The sequence below is a fragment of the Neopsephotus bourkii genome, unplaced genomic scaffold (genome assembly GCF_033783945.1).
Source record: "Neopsephotus bourkii isolate Nb327-2 ecotype Australia unplaced genomic scaffold, CSIRO-AGI_Nbou_v1 NB_804, whole genome shotgun sequence".
NCBI lineage: Eukaryota > Metazoa > Chordata > Aves > Psittaciformes > Psittacidae > Neopsephotus > Neopsephotus bourkii.
In genome coordinates this window covers 2,942,734-2,957,156 of record NW_026901300.1, presented here as the reverse complement: position 1 = coordinate 2,957,156, position 14,423 = coordinate 2,942,734, and the positions used below count along the sequence as shown (strand labels likewise).

At 50.6% G+C, this 14,423-nt stretch overlaps 1 protein-coding gene across 4 annotated transcripts in view; it reads left to right on the top strand.

Moving 5' to 3' along the window:
• The window catches only part of DTX2 (deltex E3 ubiquitin ligase 2), a 36,601-nt gene that overhangs the window by 16,487 nt on the left and 5,691 nt on the right, over positions 1-14,423 (top strand). For 2 of the 4 annotated variants that reach the window (XM_061355548.1, XM_061355547.1), the window contains exons 4-5: positions 3,265-3,323; positions 9,724-9,855. In XM_061355548.1, coding sequence (XP_061211532.1) covers positions 3,265-3,323; positions 9,724-9,855 — 191 coding nt within the window. The remainder of the gene's footprint in view (positions 1-3,264; positions 3,324-9,723; positions 9,856-14,423) is intronic. The other 2 variants (XM_061355550.1, XM_061355549.1) reach the window with 1 other exon arrangement.

The following is a 14,423-nucleotide window of genomic DNA, read 5'->3' as shown; positions in this document are numbered from 1 at the left end:
GAGGCACGGCCCACGTTATACTATGACAGCAGTCTCTTTCCTTCTCACCTCTTCCCCTTCTTCCTCCAAAAAGCCCCATTTCAGACGCAGGGCAGGCTGCGAGGAGCGTTTCTGCACCTTTCCTGATGTGACAACACTTCCTCCCGTGCCCTGTGGCTGCAGATCTCCCCAGGCAGGGCTGTGGCAGAGGCACCTCCACGCACTGTGCATTTCCCTTGGTTTCATCAGCCTCACTGCTGGGCTTTCTACAGATGTAAGAGGAATCACGGTGTGCTCGCACGGTGTCAAGTGGATGGGTCAGCACATCTTACGGTGATGTTAGCTGAGATGATGCTAACTGAATGTGCCTGTGTTCAGCCCACGTGGAGTAACAAGTACTTGGTTTCTCCTTCATCACATCAGTTGGCTTAAAAAGCCTCCAGCACTCAGAGCTGGCACACTTTGCCTTCACACCAGGGGTGCAGCCCATCAGCAACTGTTTGCTGGCTGATGGAGAGTAATTCATCTGCAGTGCAGTTGCAGCTTCCAACACTGGATTGCTTGCAAGTGCATCAATTGCTTATCTATTTCCCTGTGTAAATCTCAAGGGCTCTCAAGGATTCTGTCGTGGTTTAACCCAGCAGACAGCTAAACACCATACAGCCATTCACTCACTTGCTCCTGCATGGGATGGGGGAAAGAATTCGAAGGAGAAAGAAACAGAATCCGTGGGTTGAGATAAAGACAGTTTAATCGGACAGAAAAGGGAAGGAAAATAATAGTAAAATAACAATAATGATGATGATGATGAAAAGAATTGTAATATCCAAACCTAGTGATGCACAATGCAATTGCTCCTTGCTGACAGGATGGTATGAGAAGCTGAAAAGGCCTTGACTTGGTGTAAGCACTGCTCAGCAACACCTACACCATCTGTGTGTTACCAACAGTATTCTCACAGTAAATCCAAAACACAGCTAGTAGGAATACGATCCCAGCTGAAATCAGGACAAGTCTGTAGAAGCTCTAATTCTTGTGTGACTTGGAATTGAAAGGAGTGAAGAATTTCTCTGGTGGGCTGCTGGAATTACTGGTGATCCCCTTCCCAGAGCAGCCCTGGGTTTGCTATCTTCACCCTCAGGTGTAAGGACCCTTGTTGCAGCCCCCCTGGAAGGATCCCCCACTGTCCATCTGCTCTCCTGGCACAGCAGAAGGTTCAGCTTTGGGCTCTGGTGTGGTTTTGCCTTCCATGGGGAAGTGAAAGGACCCAAGGTGGCTGCTGCGCTTCGCGGTGCGATGGTGAAGCACAAGCTCTTCAGCATCAGTCATGTGCAGGGTCAGAAGCTGGGTTAGGGGGTGCCCAGCATCTTGTTGGCTTCTTGGCTGCTCAGCTGGAGGAGGGAAGGGAGTCCAGTGCCTCTGTGATTTTGGGGAGCAGTTCTTGAGTTCCTTTACATTATCTAGTCCTCAAAACCCATCCTTGAATGCAGCTGGAGAGGGAGCAGCACTGCTACTGGATCTGAAGAGGATAGTAGGAACAGAAGTGAAGCAAAGGGATGAGATAGAGAAAGAGGAGGAAAACACCTGAGAAAGAGGCTGAATCAGGAAAGAGAAAACTCATAAAGAGGAGTCACAGCATGTGATTTGAAACCAAAGGGAGGATTTCCACTGTGTTCGGTGGGTTTGAATTGGGCCATAGCGAGAACAACCCATTGCGTCATTTGACATTGCAAAATTAGGGGCAGCAGAGGGGAAAGCACAGTCTTTGAAAGAGACAGAAGGGAAACCTCTGAGGTCTGGGGAGCTTTTTAAGGGTCTGGAAGAGCCGGTCTCTTGGCCAGGCTATCAGTGCAGCATCAAGCCCTGCATCCTTGCCCGGGGGGTTCTTCAGCAAGCTCAGCACGTGTGTGGTTGGGAACCCGTTTCAAACTGCAGCAGGTAGGAGAGGAGGGAGGTGGGGAGGGGTCCCTGTTGTGAGGACAAATCTCTTCAGCTCTGGTCAGTGTCATGGAGTTTAGCAAGGCTGAAAGGAGGGACCTCTCTCTGGGAAGCTTTTGTGGGCACAGGAGAGAGAATCCACTTGCATCCCAGCTGGAGAGCATTAGGTTCCCCGTAGCGGGTGGCATTTAGGCACTTAGAATCATTGAATAGTTAGGGTTGGAAAGGACCTTACGATCATCAAGTTCCAACCCCCCTGCCACGGGCAGGGACACCTCACACTAAACCATGTCACCCAGGATTGACCACCATAATCTCTAAGTGAGTTCCTAAGAAGCTGGCCAGGTTTGATATAATCTGGGGGGACCTTGGAGATGGTTGTCTGAATGCATCGTGTGTTAACTGCAGTGATGCACATGAGCCTGCATCCATCCCAGACACATACATCACCTGAGATGAAGTCTGTGGGTGACTTCTCATTGCCAGCCTGTTGGATTTCAAACGTTCCTGCTCTGCTCATGTAGATCCAGGCTGCTTTCTCTTCTGCTGACCCCCTCATCAGCTTTCATGCTCATCTGTTCCTTCCTAATTCCTGCCATCAGTTAATTGCATGGCCCTGACTGCCCACGTATCCCAAACTAACCTGCAGTACAGCTGCCAGTACTGGGAAATGCTGCCAAAACAAGTAAGCTAGGAACCTGAAGAGGATGTTTCATGTCCAAATCCTCTTGATTTCCAAAGGAAGGTTGGTGCCCAAAGTCTCTTTCAGCCTTTCCTCCTCATTCCCACATCTTGCATTAAGCCCTTGGATGCCCAGGGCTTCATTCTGTTCATCCCAAGGCTACAGCTCTTTCTTGGCCTTTCCCTGCCTCAGTTTCCCCATCTTGCTTCCTTTGATCTGTACAGCTGCAGCCTCTTGTACAGCATGGGGGTTTATGCTCTGGTGAGCAGTATTTCTCTGGCTGGACACCAAGTTACCTGGAAGATTTAAGATGCCATGGTCAGCTCTGTATGGAAGCATCATGGGATCAGAGCAGTGAGTTGACAACAGGGTCTACCAACATGCCCCTTGATGACTCAAGACCATCAGCCAGTTAGAAAGAGGTGGGGCTGCATGCATCTACATAGGTCTGAAATCCACCTTGGAGATGAGTAAACCTATTAGGTAGCTCTGGGCTCCTTAAATGTAGGTGCTGGACCAGTGCCTGGGTGGGGGTTTCAGCTGGGGGTCATCAGAGCAATTAATCCCTGTTATTTATCCAGGAGGGATCAGTGCATTGCTGCACTGGTTGTTTTGCTGGCGGTGGAGTTGTGCTGTTGAGCTTGTCCCTTTGTTTTCCTCTCCAGTGCCCCAGCCCTGCCTGTCAAGATGTCCAAACCCAGCAAGGTGAACCAGGCCCTGGCAGGTAAGGATCCAGCTCTGCTTTACTTGCTTTGTCCATAGGGTTGTGTGAGCAGCCAAGTGGTTCAGCTTTCTGTGGCACTTCTTCTCCTTTGTTAGTTTTTAGGCAGAGCCTGCAATGCTGCTGGCATTTTAGGTGTTAGGCCTAAAGACAATGGTAAACGTGGGGGAGAATGTGATGGTCAAGCCTTAGGAATTGCTTTTCTCATCAGAGCTGGTCCTGAGGCTCTCAAAATGAGTGGGTTTATTTGAGGGCTGGGTACTCATCTTCTGCCATGGATGGTCAGGTAGCAAGGGGGGGAGCACATGGATCAAGCTCAGTCCTACCTGTTACTTGCTCCTGCTTTTTAAAGCCAAAGGGAGGAGCGAGGTGATGTGTGGTTTTAAATATCACCCTTTTTTAGCATGGCTCTGTTACAAAAGCTCAGGTGGTTTTCAGGCTAAAAATTGATTGTGTTGCCTTGTTCTGGGGGGAAAGGAGGGGCTGCAGGTTGAATCAGACATTGCCTCCTGTGGCAGCAGAATGCAGGTTTGCTTGTTATCATCCAAGCCTGTGAATACAATACTAAATGCACACAGGAGTGTGCCTGGGGGGGTGGGAATAAAAGTGCCACTTTTCAATGCTCCTTTTCAGAGTAGATTTTCCTGTTAAACATGAAATGGTGTTGCCTTGCAAATGAGAACTCTTGCAGCTTGCAGTGGAAGCCTTTCCATGCCGAAAGCTGTCAGTGGGATCTGCTCTGTTTTGGCTTAGCAGCACCAGGGCCCTGGTGTGGTGGTGCCTGGGGGTAGGGGTGTTCTGCTGAAAGCAGATGCCTTCTCCATACTGCTATTGACTGTGCACTTGAAGTCATAGCGTAAGGTGGTAACCTCGGGGTTGAGGAGTGGGAAAGGCCTGATGTATGGTGTTTTCTCTATCACTTTCAGCCACTATGGTTGCTCTATTAACCCTCTCCTTCCTCTGGCTCTTGTCCATGCATGATCTGTTGATGTTATTAGCTCCTTGGACACTGAACTTTGCTCCTGAGCAAGTGGAAGTAGTCACACTCTCACTGCGGGTACCACTTTATACCAGGCAATGTGATGGTGTTTGCTTTGGTCTCGAGTGTCAGGCTTTACCCTGCCTCAAAATGATACCCAGGACTGATGTTTCCAGTCATCTAATGAAAACTGTGCCTTGCATGTCTCTACAGCCAAACGAGCACTGCATAAAGACTAACACTGGGTGGCATCTGGCAGCATGCAGTCCATCTGTCTCCCTGTTAGTGTGGAAATGATGCATAAAGTTGAAGTGGATGTCCTGAGCAGGACTCCCCTTGCTTATAAAGGCTCTGGATTTCATCCCCTGGCTATTTGCACTGACTGTGTAATTAGGTGCTTAATCACATGAAGGTGCCTGCAGCACAGAGCTGAGGAGCCCTGGTGAATCCAGGCTGCGTTCATGTTGTTAACTGTGATCTCATTCTGCTCATACAAGTCATCAAGTGTTAATTTGGAAGAGGTGAATGCACATGGTCCATGTTTAGGCACAAAAGGCTGCAGGAAAGCCCCAAATAAGCCATTTGCCACCATTTAATGAAGTTAAATGAAAAGGTAAAGCTTCTAATGGCTATCTCTGTTGTTGGAGGCTGGGGGTGCAAAAGAGGGCATCATTATTCATTGCAATCATCTGTAGCTCTCCACAGGGCAGCTAGTGAGAGGCACAGGGTTACAGGAGAAGTGCAGAGTGCATGGGCTGAGCATGATCAGAGCAGCTCCCTGGAGCCAGCATCCTCAGATCCAGGTCTCCATAGGACATGGCTTTGATGGGCGCTGTGCTGCTGTCTGCCCAGTGTGACAGACCTCAGAGGTGCAGCAAGCTTTGGATTAGAGTCTGTCCTTGCAACTGCATAGAAACAGAGGGAAGATGTGGACAAGTTAGTGAGGAAAAAGGGGAAATAAATCTCTGGGTATGTTTCTGGTTAAAAGCAAGCAGAGGAGTTCTGGTAAGAGAGCAAAATTATATTGAGACATTAACTGGCTGGGTCTTCAGAGCCCTCTTCTTCCCTGTTTCCACTCTCTGCTTCCAGAACCTCTTCTGGGAAGTGGTATTTTGCTCCTATTTAAGATGCTGCAGATGGTGTGAGAGTTTCTCATTGTTCAGGTTATTCTCTAACACACAGGCTGCCTGCTTTGGTTCCTCTGCTCCCTGCTGCATGACTGCTTCCTTCAGCATTGAGGTGGGAAGGCTGGGGACCCATGGGCTCTGTGATGATATGGGGGGAAGAGGGCAGTCTCAGATGTGAACTGGAGAAGGCTTTATGCTGGGAACCCTTGGTCTCCATCCTGAGATGCCTCCCAGCAGCTTTGTCTCTGGTTTGAAGCAGGAGAGCTAAACCCCTTGGATCTTATGGGTGATGTTGGGAAATGCTGCAGGTGCATCTCTTGGATGCAGAGGGATCTTCTGCTGGATAAACAGGAAACAAGGGATCCTGTGGCTCCAAATGGGTTTTGTTTGTGTGATGACTGCCTGGGGATCTAACACTGATACTTCTTTCTAACAGCACCATGATTTCTTTTTCCTTGCTTTCTGCTGGTTTAATACTCCAAGGTGCATGTGGGAACTTGCCCTTTAAGCTTTGTTTTTCCTCCCCTGACTATTTGGTTAGTATGGTGAAATAGCAGAATAGAGGTGTAAGCAAACTGCTGAACCACAGTGGTGGCAGCAAAGGATCAGCTGGACTAGAATCCCATGGGAATAATGGAGTTCCGGTGGTGTGTGTTGGGCTGGGGTTGGATGAGGCAGGCATGTGAAGGCCTGTTTAATACTGGTTTTAAGATGAAGGCTGGAAATGAGCTTTTTGGTTAAATGAAACCAGGTGTTTCTCATCTGCATGTTTCCTGGAGCTGGGGTGTTTGGGAGCATCCTAACCATAATAGCTTTGCTAGTGGATATAATTGCACTGATTAGCAATGCTTTGCTGAGACCTCATGTTATTTGAAGGTAAGCTCTGCCCTTTCCCCTTTACCTGCTTAAATCAGGACTGGAACCAAAGGCATACCAGCGTGAGGTGTGTGACCAGAGCTATGTTATACTGGGTATGTGAGCAAGTGTGTGGTTAATGCTCATCACATTATGTAAGGGTGTGTTTTCCTATGCTCAGCTTCTGCACAGGATATTACAAAAGGTCTTTATTTGCACAGCAGGCTGAGAAAAGGTGGTGGCTGTTGTCATAGCTCCAGTGAAACTCATTGTACCCCATGGAGTCAGTGATGTGCTTCTGGCCAAATAGGTGCTTTGAGGCAGAACTTGGAGTGCTCATAGGATCAGATCAAGAGCCAAAGGATGTTTTGCAAGGCTTTCTGTCTTTTCCCTCATGCAGTCCTTGCAGGGATGAAACCCAGTGGGAAGTGGGAACATATTAAATAGTGCTTTCTCAAGCTCCTGGGCTCAATAATGAGCAGCAAGAACACATGGATGTCCCAGGTAGTCTTGGTTTGGGCAGGCTTATCTTGTTGCAGTTTGGCCTTTGCATATTCAGGTGAGAATCTGTCCAGGTCTAGAGCCACGTTTGCTCCTGACATCACTCCATGGATGCCTACAAGTTGTGAATTGAAATAGTTGTGTCCACAGGTCAGAACTGGAGACTCCATCTGCAGAGGTGATGTGTCCATGTATTGGTTTGGCACTCAGTGTGAACACACATACCCATAGTGGGGACTCTTGTCACTGGAGGGTTGGTAGATGCTGAGATTTCCAGTGTTGTATTAGAAGCTTGAAGAAGACATTGCTGCTGGGTTGGGCGATTGGGCAGGAGAGCAGTGTAACACTGGAACATCCCCTGTGTGAATGCTCTCTTGACTGGAATCTGCACAAGATGATTCATTGTGTCTCTCCAAAGGCAGTGGAAGGGGAAAGTGGAAAATGACCTTTTCTTGGCCAGTTTGTCCATGGGAGAACACTGGGTTCTGGTAGTTCTCCCCATCCCACGTTTGCCCTGTGCTGTCTGTGTGGAGTTGTAGATGCATTTGCAGCTCATAAAGTGAAAGCTGCTGGGCTAAGCCCTTACTTTCCTTGTGATGATTCACGATGCTGGCAGGCAGGTTTGGGCATGTTGGTCCAGGTAGAGAGGGGATGTGTTAGAGTGACTGCGCTCAGCTGAGGTTCTGTGGCTCATGCTCTTCACTTGGTTTTTGAAGGCAGTGCTTTGTCCACCAGCATCAAGAGCCTGAAGTCAGTGCAGCCTCTGCTTCTGTCATGTTTCTCTCTGAAAGGGGCTAATGTTAGCTTAATAGTATTGATCTCTTGAGAAGGAAGCATCAGTTTTGCATTTGCCTATCAGTCGGCTGTGGGCTTGCTTTTCAGACGTCAGCCCCTGCAGTCTGTGCTGTCACACTGCTTAGGGGCAGGGTTATTCAGATAACGTCATGGTCTCCTTTTCTGCACTACTTTTGGGGAACTGCATTTTGCAGCTTGGTGGGATCAAGCTCTTTGAGATGTCCAGGTTGGACACAGGGGCTTGGAGCAAGCTGCTCTAGTGGAAGGTGTCCCTGCCCATAGCAGGGATTGGAACTGGACGAGCTCAAGGTTCCTTCCAACCCAAACCATTCTATGATCTCCTCCAGCATCTTGATAAGCAAGAATATTGTTGCTCCAGGTTCTCTAAGCAGTGTGAATGGGTACTGCATGCTTCTGCCCTTTAACCTGCTGAAAGGGGAAAGGCCCTACCTGGTGTATGTGTGGTGGCAGCTGTGGTGCTGTTGCTGGGTTTCAGTTGTACTCATTCAAAAACCAAGTGGCTCTTGCTATGGGAATGCTTCAGCTCCTAAGGCTTGCAGGTGTAAATGAAGGAGTGCTGGCTTAGGCCCAGGCTGAGAGCACAGAATAGCCTTGTGGTCCTTAGTTCAAGACTTAAACGAAGATGGGGATGGGGAAACTTCTGGATGTGATGCTTGGTTGGAGGTCTGCTGGCTTGTACTGATGATGGGGTCTCTCCTGTGCTGTACATGCTGGGAACAGCCCTGTGCTGTCAGTAGGGTGAGGGGTACTACTAACCCAGTGTCTGCATGGACTGGATGCTCTCCAGAGATCCCTTCTAATCCCAACATTCTGTGAGCAGGTTCTGGTATATTTATTGTACTTGGACCTTACATGAAGGAGGTACAAAACGTGGTTGATGCTGTGCAGCGATAGTTCTGCTTGCAGGGCATTGCCACAGGCTTTGCTCAGGGGGTTTCTAGTCACCAGGCACAGGTTCTTAGGGTTGCATAGCTGAGGCAGAAAATAGCCTTACCACTTGCACACCAAGCTGCTGCTTCCTGTCACAGCTTGGTTTTCAGTTGTGTTGTGGGCAAGGTACCTCATTGTTGTCCTCAACAAATGTGCTTTTAGATCCTTCCTTTCCCAGCCTGCCTGGAAAATGAAAACCTTTAAAACCTTAGCTTTGGCTGTGAATTCCTGTGCAGGAGTTGCCATAGCGTTAGGATGTGTTTTTTTGCATGGCCTGCTGTTGGGGAAACACTGGCTTTTAGGCTGTGTGCTGGTCTGTAGCCATAAGCATTTTGGTTTAGTTCTAATGATGCTGTTGCAGGTGGGAATTCACTTCTTGGGAAAGCAGAGGCAGGTGTGTTACTGAGTGGGAGTTGAAAAGCAATATGCTAGCTTAGAATTCCAACCAGCCTCTGTTTCACAGGGAAGCATCATTAGATCAGCATGATCAGCCCAGTAGCTCTCTTTGTGCCAATTTTACCTGCAGGGAATGGCTGTCCCTTTTAATGATTCATTAGCTTGAACAACCTGCATCCCACAAATACAGCTGCTTGGGATGGATGGGGCATGTGAGAGTTGCATTGCAGCTGGGATGCTATGGAAAACTGATGTGCCAAGGAGGAGATGGTGTGGGGTGAGTTGGGGGCTGCTTTGGCAGCGGGTTGAGTGGGGCAGCCCCACACTGCTGTGGTGTTTGAAGGCAGTTAAGGGGATCAGCCAGTGTGGTGATGTTGAAACCTGTAGTGTCAGGGAGGAGTGAACAGAACCATTAGGAGTTATGGGTCAGGGCTGTTTCTAGGGCTCCAGTGAGCAGGACTTTGCACCACAGCACGCTCAAGACCCAAAGACCCCTAAAGCCAAGGCACAGAGGAGGGTCCTGTGCATACACCAGCACAGAGGCTCACGGGTGAGACTCCTGCCTGTATCTCCCTACATCAACTTGCTGCTGGGCTCCTCCCTCTGAAAGCCTCTGCATCCTGTCCCTGTGCTGACCCCAACCCCGTTGCCTCTCAGGTGTTTGATGTCCTCTGAATCAAGGGCTTGGGTTTTGGTTTTGTTTTACCTTTTGATTTCCTTTTGCAGGGTTAAAGGTGATGTTAATGAACGTGTTTCCCCGTTGTTCCCTTCCCGCATGTCACTCTCATACCCACTGTAGGCATGACGGCTATTCTGATGTCAGCCGCTGGACTCCCCGTGCACCTCACCTGTGTGCCACAAGCTGCCAGCACCCATAAAGCCACTAAAAAACACAGCTCAGTTAAGGAGGGGAGGAAAGTGTCCAAGAAAGGTAGTTCCTGCTCAAAATCTGGTATTTGCTTCCATCTCCTTCTCTTTATTATCCTCTGCACTCGGTCTGCCTCCCTCCTTTCCTCTTGTCTCTTCCTCCCCAACCCTTGTGGCTCTTCTGATGTGACTGTGTTTGTCAAGAGGAGAGGTAGGACACTTCTCTGGCCTGTGTGGTCTCTGACAGGCTGTAAAAGATGATGATGTAAACCCAGTCCTGCTTGTTTCCATCAGTTATTAAAGCTGGAGCAGCCCACTTGCTCTCTGTGCATGCTGGTCTCCTGCAGTCTCCCCCATGGTCCTGCTACACCTCTTGGGGAGCCCAGGGCATCCACATACCAGGACTTCCTCTGACTCACTGGTGGGACAAGTCTGGGAGCTGAAGGAGCATCAAGGAGAGCATTTAATCTGTACCTGCTCCCAAAAGGCTTGCTTGTGAGCCGCGCTTGTCACTGAGTCATGGGGTGAGAGGGATCTTCCAGACAAGCAGGACTGAGTCATGCAGGGCTTGCACGGTTGGATTGCAGAGGACTTGTTCTCTGTCTGGAGTGGAAGGGAGGGAAGCACTCCCAGGTGGATGGGCTGGGTTACCCCAGCTCTCCGGCCGACCTGAGCCACCTCCAAGGCAGGGCCTTCATTTCTCCTCTTCACATCTCACTGGCATCCTGCACCCTCACCCTTGCAGAGTGTGTCTGAGCCAGTTTAGAGTCTGACTCCCACCTGTGTGTAGCATCCCTGGCACTCTGCAGGGGAAGGTGTGGATCCAGCCTCATGTAGCTCTAGAAGCTGGTTGCCAACTCTGGCTTAGGTGTCCTTCCTAAGATGCTTGCCCTTCAAATAAGTGAAGGGGGGGACTAGAGGTTGGGGGGTGTTCAACGTGGAGATGCTTGTGTTGAAGAGAGGGAAGAGCCCCGAGGTGGAGGGGAAGAGGCCCCCTGCCTGTCTGCAGAGTTTGTTGGTGGCAGCATCTCTCTTCTTGGAGTCCAAAAGGTCCAAACCCATCTGAAAGAAGCAGGCAGGGTGGTAGCAGGAGAATAGAAGTGAAATGTGGAGGGAGGAAATGCATTATGGAGGGAGCTGGGAGGAGGAGATGCGAATGCCAAGAGCAAGTGTGGAGTAGGATGTGTGAGAGAGGGGGAGGAGAAAGCAGGGGGTGGCTGGAGAAGCAGCAAAGAACAGGAGGAGCAAATGAAATGGGAGGTGAAGAAGAGTGGAGGTGGGTGGCAGAGGGTGAGGATCTCACTCCAGAGCCAACTGGTGAAGCAGTGGGGTAATGCAGCTCCTGGTGCTTCATTCCCAGCATGGGCAGCATCCATGCAGCCCTCTGCAGCAGGGATGAGGTAGGATACCCTGGAAACAGGGCCAAAATGGAGCTGTGGAGAGGCCAGACCCCACCACAGAGGCATTGCCTTGTCCCTGTTACTGGAAGAGCACAAAAAGGAGATGTTGGTACCTTGCTGCTGGTTAATTGCCTCAAACTAGCTGTGTGTAGGGCAAGGTGTGCCCACAGGCACACAGCCCTGCATCCCCTCATCCTGGGGTCTGTTGGTACAGGGCTCTGCACTGCTCATAGCATCCAGCCCCTTCTTGGCATGGAGGAGATGCAGGTGCAAGCAACCAGGATGCTTGCAGCAGTGTGATGCTAATGGGAGGATGTCTTGCAGCTTCTGAGTAAGATGGGGAGAGCAGCTACACAGAGCATGGAACTGGGAGGATGGGACATGGTGGGTGAGAGCAGCACACACCGTGTTAGGAACCCATGTGAGGAGCAGAGGGGTGGCTGTGGCTGTGCTGGGTGTTACACAGCCCATCAGCAACACCTTTACCCCCATGAGGTGGGGGTTCCTCAGTGCTTGCTGTAGCACACACGTGTTGCCTGCTGGGGCTGGTGAGCTGCACCTTGGGCATAGGCTGGGTGTGCTGGGGCAGTGCTGGCATCAGCCTTGGTCCCATCATGCCAGCTCACCAATGCCACCTGCTGTTGCAGGACACCAGCTCCTTCTCCCATCTGGCATGGCAGGATTTGTCCCACCTGCAGAGGAGACTGCCAGCTCTGCCCTTTCCAGCACTGACCTTTCAGAGCTGCCTTTGCAGCGCTTGGATTGCTTTTAGCAATGATTGGGTTGCTAAATGATGCTAAAATCCAATGATTTGGGTTGCTAAAATCCCCCTGCTTGTTACAGAAAGCAGGATCCCCTTTCTGGGCGGGGATGCCAATCCTGACAGTGCATGACTCAGGATGAGGAGGGTGCTCAGTCCTTCCTAGGAACAAGTTGTGTTTGTACAACCCTCCTCTGGGATTAGGAACATTGTTCTGCAGTGCAAATACTGAGCCTGACTCTTGGCCAGACTGTTTTGTTTCTCTTTACAGACGTTGAAGCTGCCAACAGGCAGAGATAGGCCCTTTTTGTGCCCTGAGTTTCTGCATTGTGTATCCTTTCCCCTCCTGCATCCCTCTAGGGTTTTCCATGATGAGCTGTGAACCAGGTGCAGCCCCATCAGTGTGCTCAGTACAGCCAGAATAGGTGGTGGTGGGTGCAGCGCACCCCTCTGAGCCCCTCCTGGTGCCACACAGGCAGCATGGATGGAATAGCAGGCAGCTCAGTGCACAGCTGAGCTTGTTGAACAAAGGCACTAATTAGGCAGGCCACGTTAATTAGCACTGTTGGTGTTCTGGCACTAATGTCTGCACTGTGGGTGCTGCAGGGCTCTGGGCAGGCTGCTGTGGGTGCTGGCACACAGCCTGGTGGTGTCTGCCATCCTGATGGATCAGCACTGCCTTCCCGCTGGCTGCCATGGAGCTGTGCTTCCTCAGGCTCCTCCTGCATGTGCTGGGGATGCTCAATGGTGTGCTTGGGTAGGGAGCAGCTTGTCTGGCTCTCTCCAAGCTCTGCCATGGAGCTGGGCACTGCAGGGCTCCTCTCCTTCCCAGGGCCATGGTTGGGCTTGATCTTAAAGGTCTTTTCCAACCTGGTTGATTCTATGGAGGGATTGAAGGGAGAAGGGGTTGGTTTGGGTCTGGTGTGCACTTCTCGGTCGGTGGGATCGCTTCTCCCCTGGCTTAGGGCGTGCAGTGGCATGGAGTGCTGCGGTACAGAGGGGAGAGATGAGCACTCATCCTTCCCTTCCCTGCCTTGCAGGATGGGATCTGCCTAGGCAAGGGCAGCAGTCCCAGCTGATTCTGATTGCTCTCTGAATGTCCAGCTGTCTGCAGCTGTGTGCGCAGACTATGCCAGTGCCTATGGGATGGGTGGGAATGGGGCGATCCTTGGAGGTTGGAAACCTGCTGCTCCCATAGGGGACCATCTGCAGTAGCAGGGATGCTCTGTGCCACAACCAGAGCAGCAGGTTGCTTGGTTATCCTGCTGGAATGTGGAACAGGGAGAAACCTCGCATCTCGTCTGGTCTTCCTGATCCTTGGGAAGCTGGGGCCAGTAGATCCAGCTTTTCCAAGTCCAGAGGGCAGAGGTGATCAGGGTTGGGTGATTATCCATGGCAATTAGAAACAACCTGTGTCTGGCCTGCAGAGGGTACCAAAGAAAGCCTGCTGCTAACCATATGGCTCGCTTTGGGATACAGAAGGAGGCATGTTACTGCTGCAAGCGCTTGGTTGCCAAGCAAGGATTCAAAACACATCTGTTAAGTGTTGCCTATGGAAAGCCCTTGCTTCAACAAGCAACTTACTAACTACAGGGAGGAAGGGGAAGCATTAAATAAGTTATTCCTCGTTTTGTAAATGGAAGGATGGCAAAAGCTCTTTCACATCCTGGATACATCAATAGCACAGCATTAGGCCAGCTGGTGATAAACAGGACTGGTCAGTTCTGCTATTGTGTTTTCAATTGCTATTGAATCCAGGAAACCCTAGGCACTGAATAGGCTTTGATGATCCCAGGGGATGGCTAGAACAAAGATTTGGAGGCAAACCCTTTGATGAAGCAAATGGTCCAGTAAGGGATTCATGCACTGGAGCACATGTGGCACGTGCCTTGGAGGGTGCTGTGTCTCACAGATGCTTTCTAGCTCTTCCCTGTGCTGCTGGGATCTGGTCTGCCCAGGGAAAAGCCTCTCTGCAGAGCCAGTGGAGGCTGTGTGGGCTTTGCTGCCCTTGCTGAAGCCAAGTCTCAGCATCAAGAGGCTTCCTTGGGAATGGGCGTTCAGGTACTTGCAGCTGGGCACAGATTCTCCTCAAGCATCTGAGCTCCTTTTCCCTGTGCAGACAACTTGAGTGGAGCTAAATGCACTGCAGCATCATCACAGCAAAGTGACAGGAGCAGATCAGAGATTCCCCAGTGCAAACCCATCAGACATGGGGTTTCCTAAGGATGACTGAGGGCTGCATCACCCTCTTCTGCCTGTCTTCATCGCAGTTCCAGCTGGTGAGGTGCTGTGATGCCATTTGCTTTGCCCGAAATCCCTGTTGTACCCCACAAGAGCTTTCTTGTCCTCACTCTTACCCAGCTCTGCCCCAGGGCTGTCGTCTCCTTTTGCTGGTTTGATCTGGATGAGCCTGACCAGCTCTGGACCAGATCATTCTGTTCCTCTGAGCTGCTGCAGAGGAAGGGAGGAATG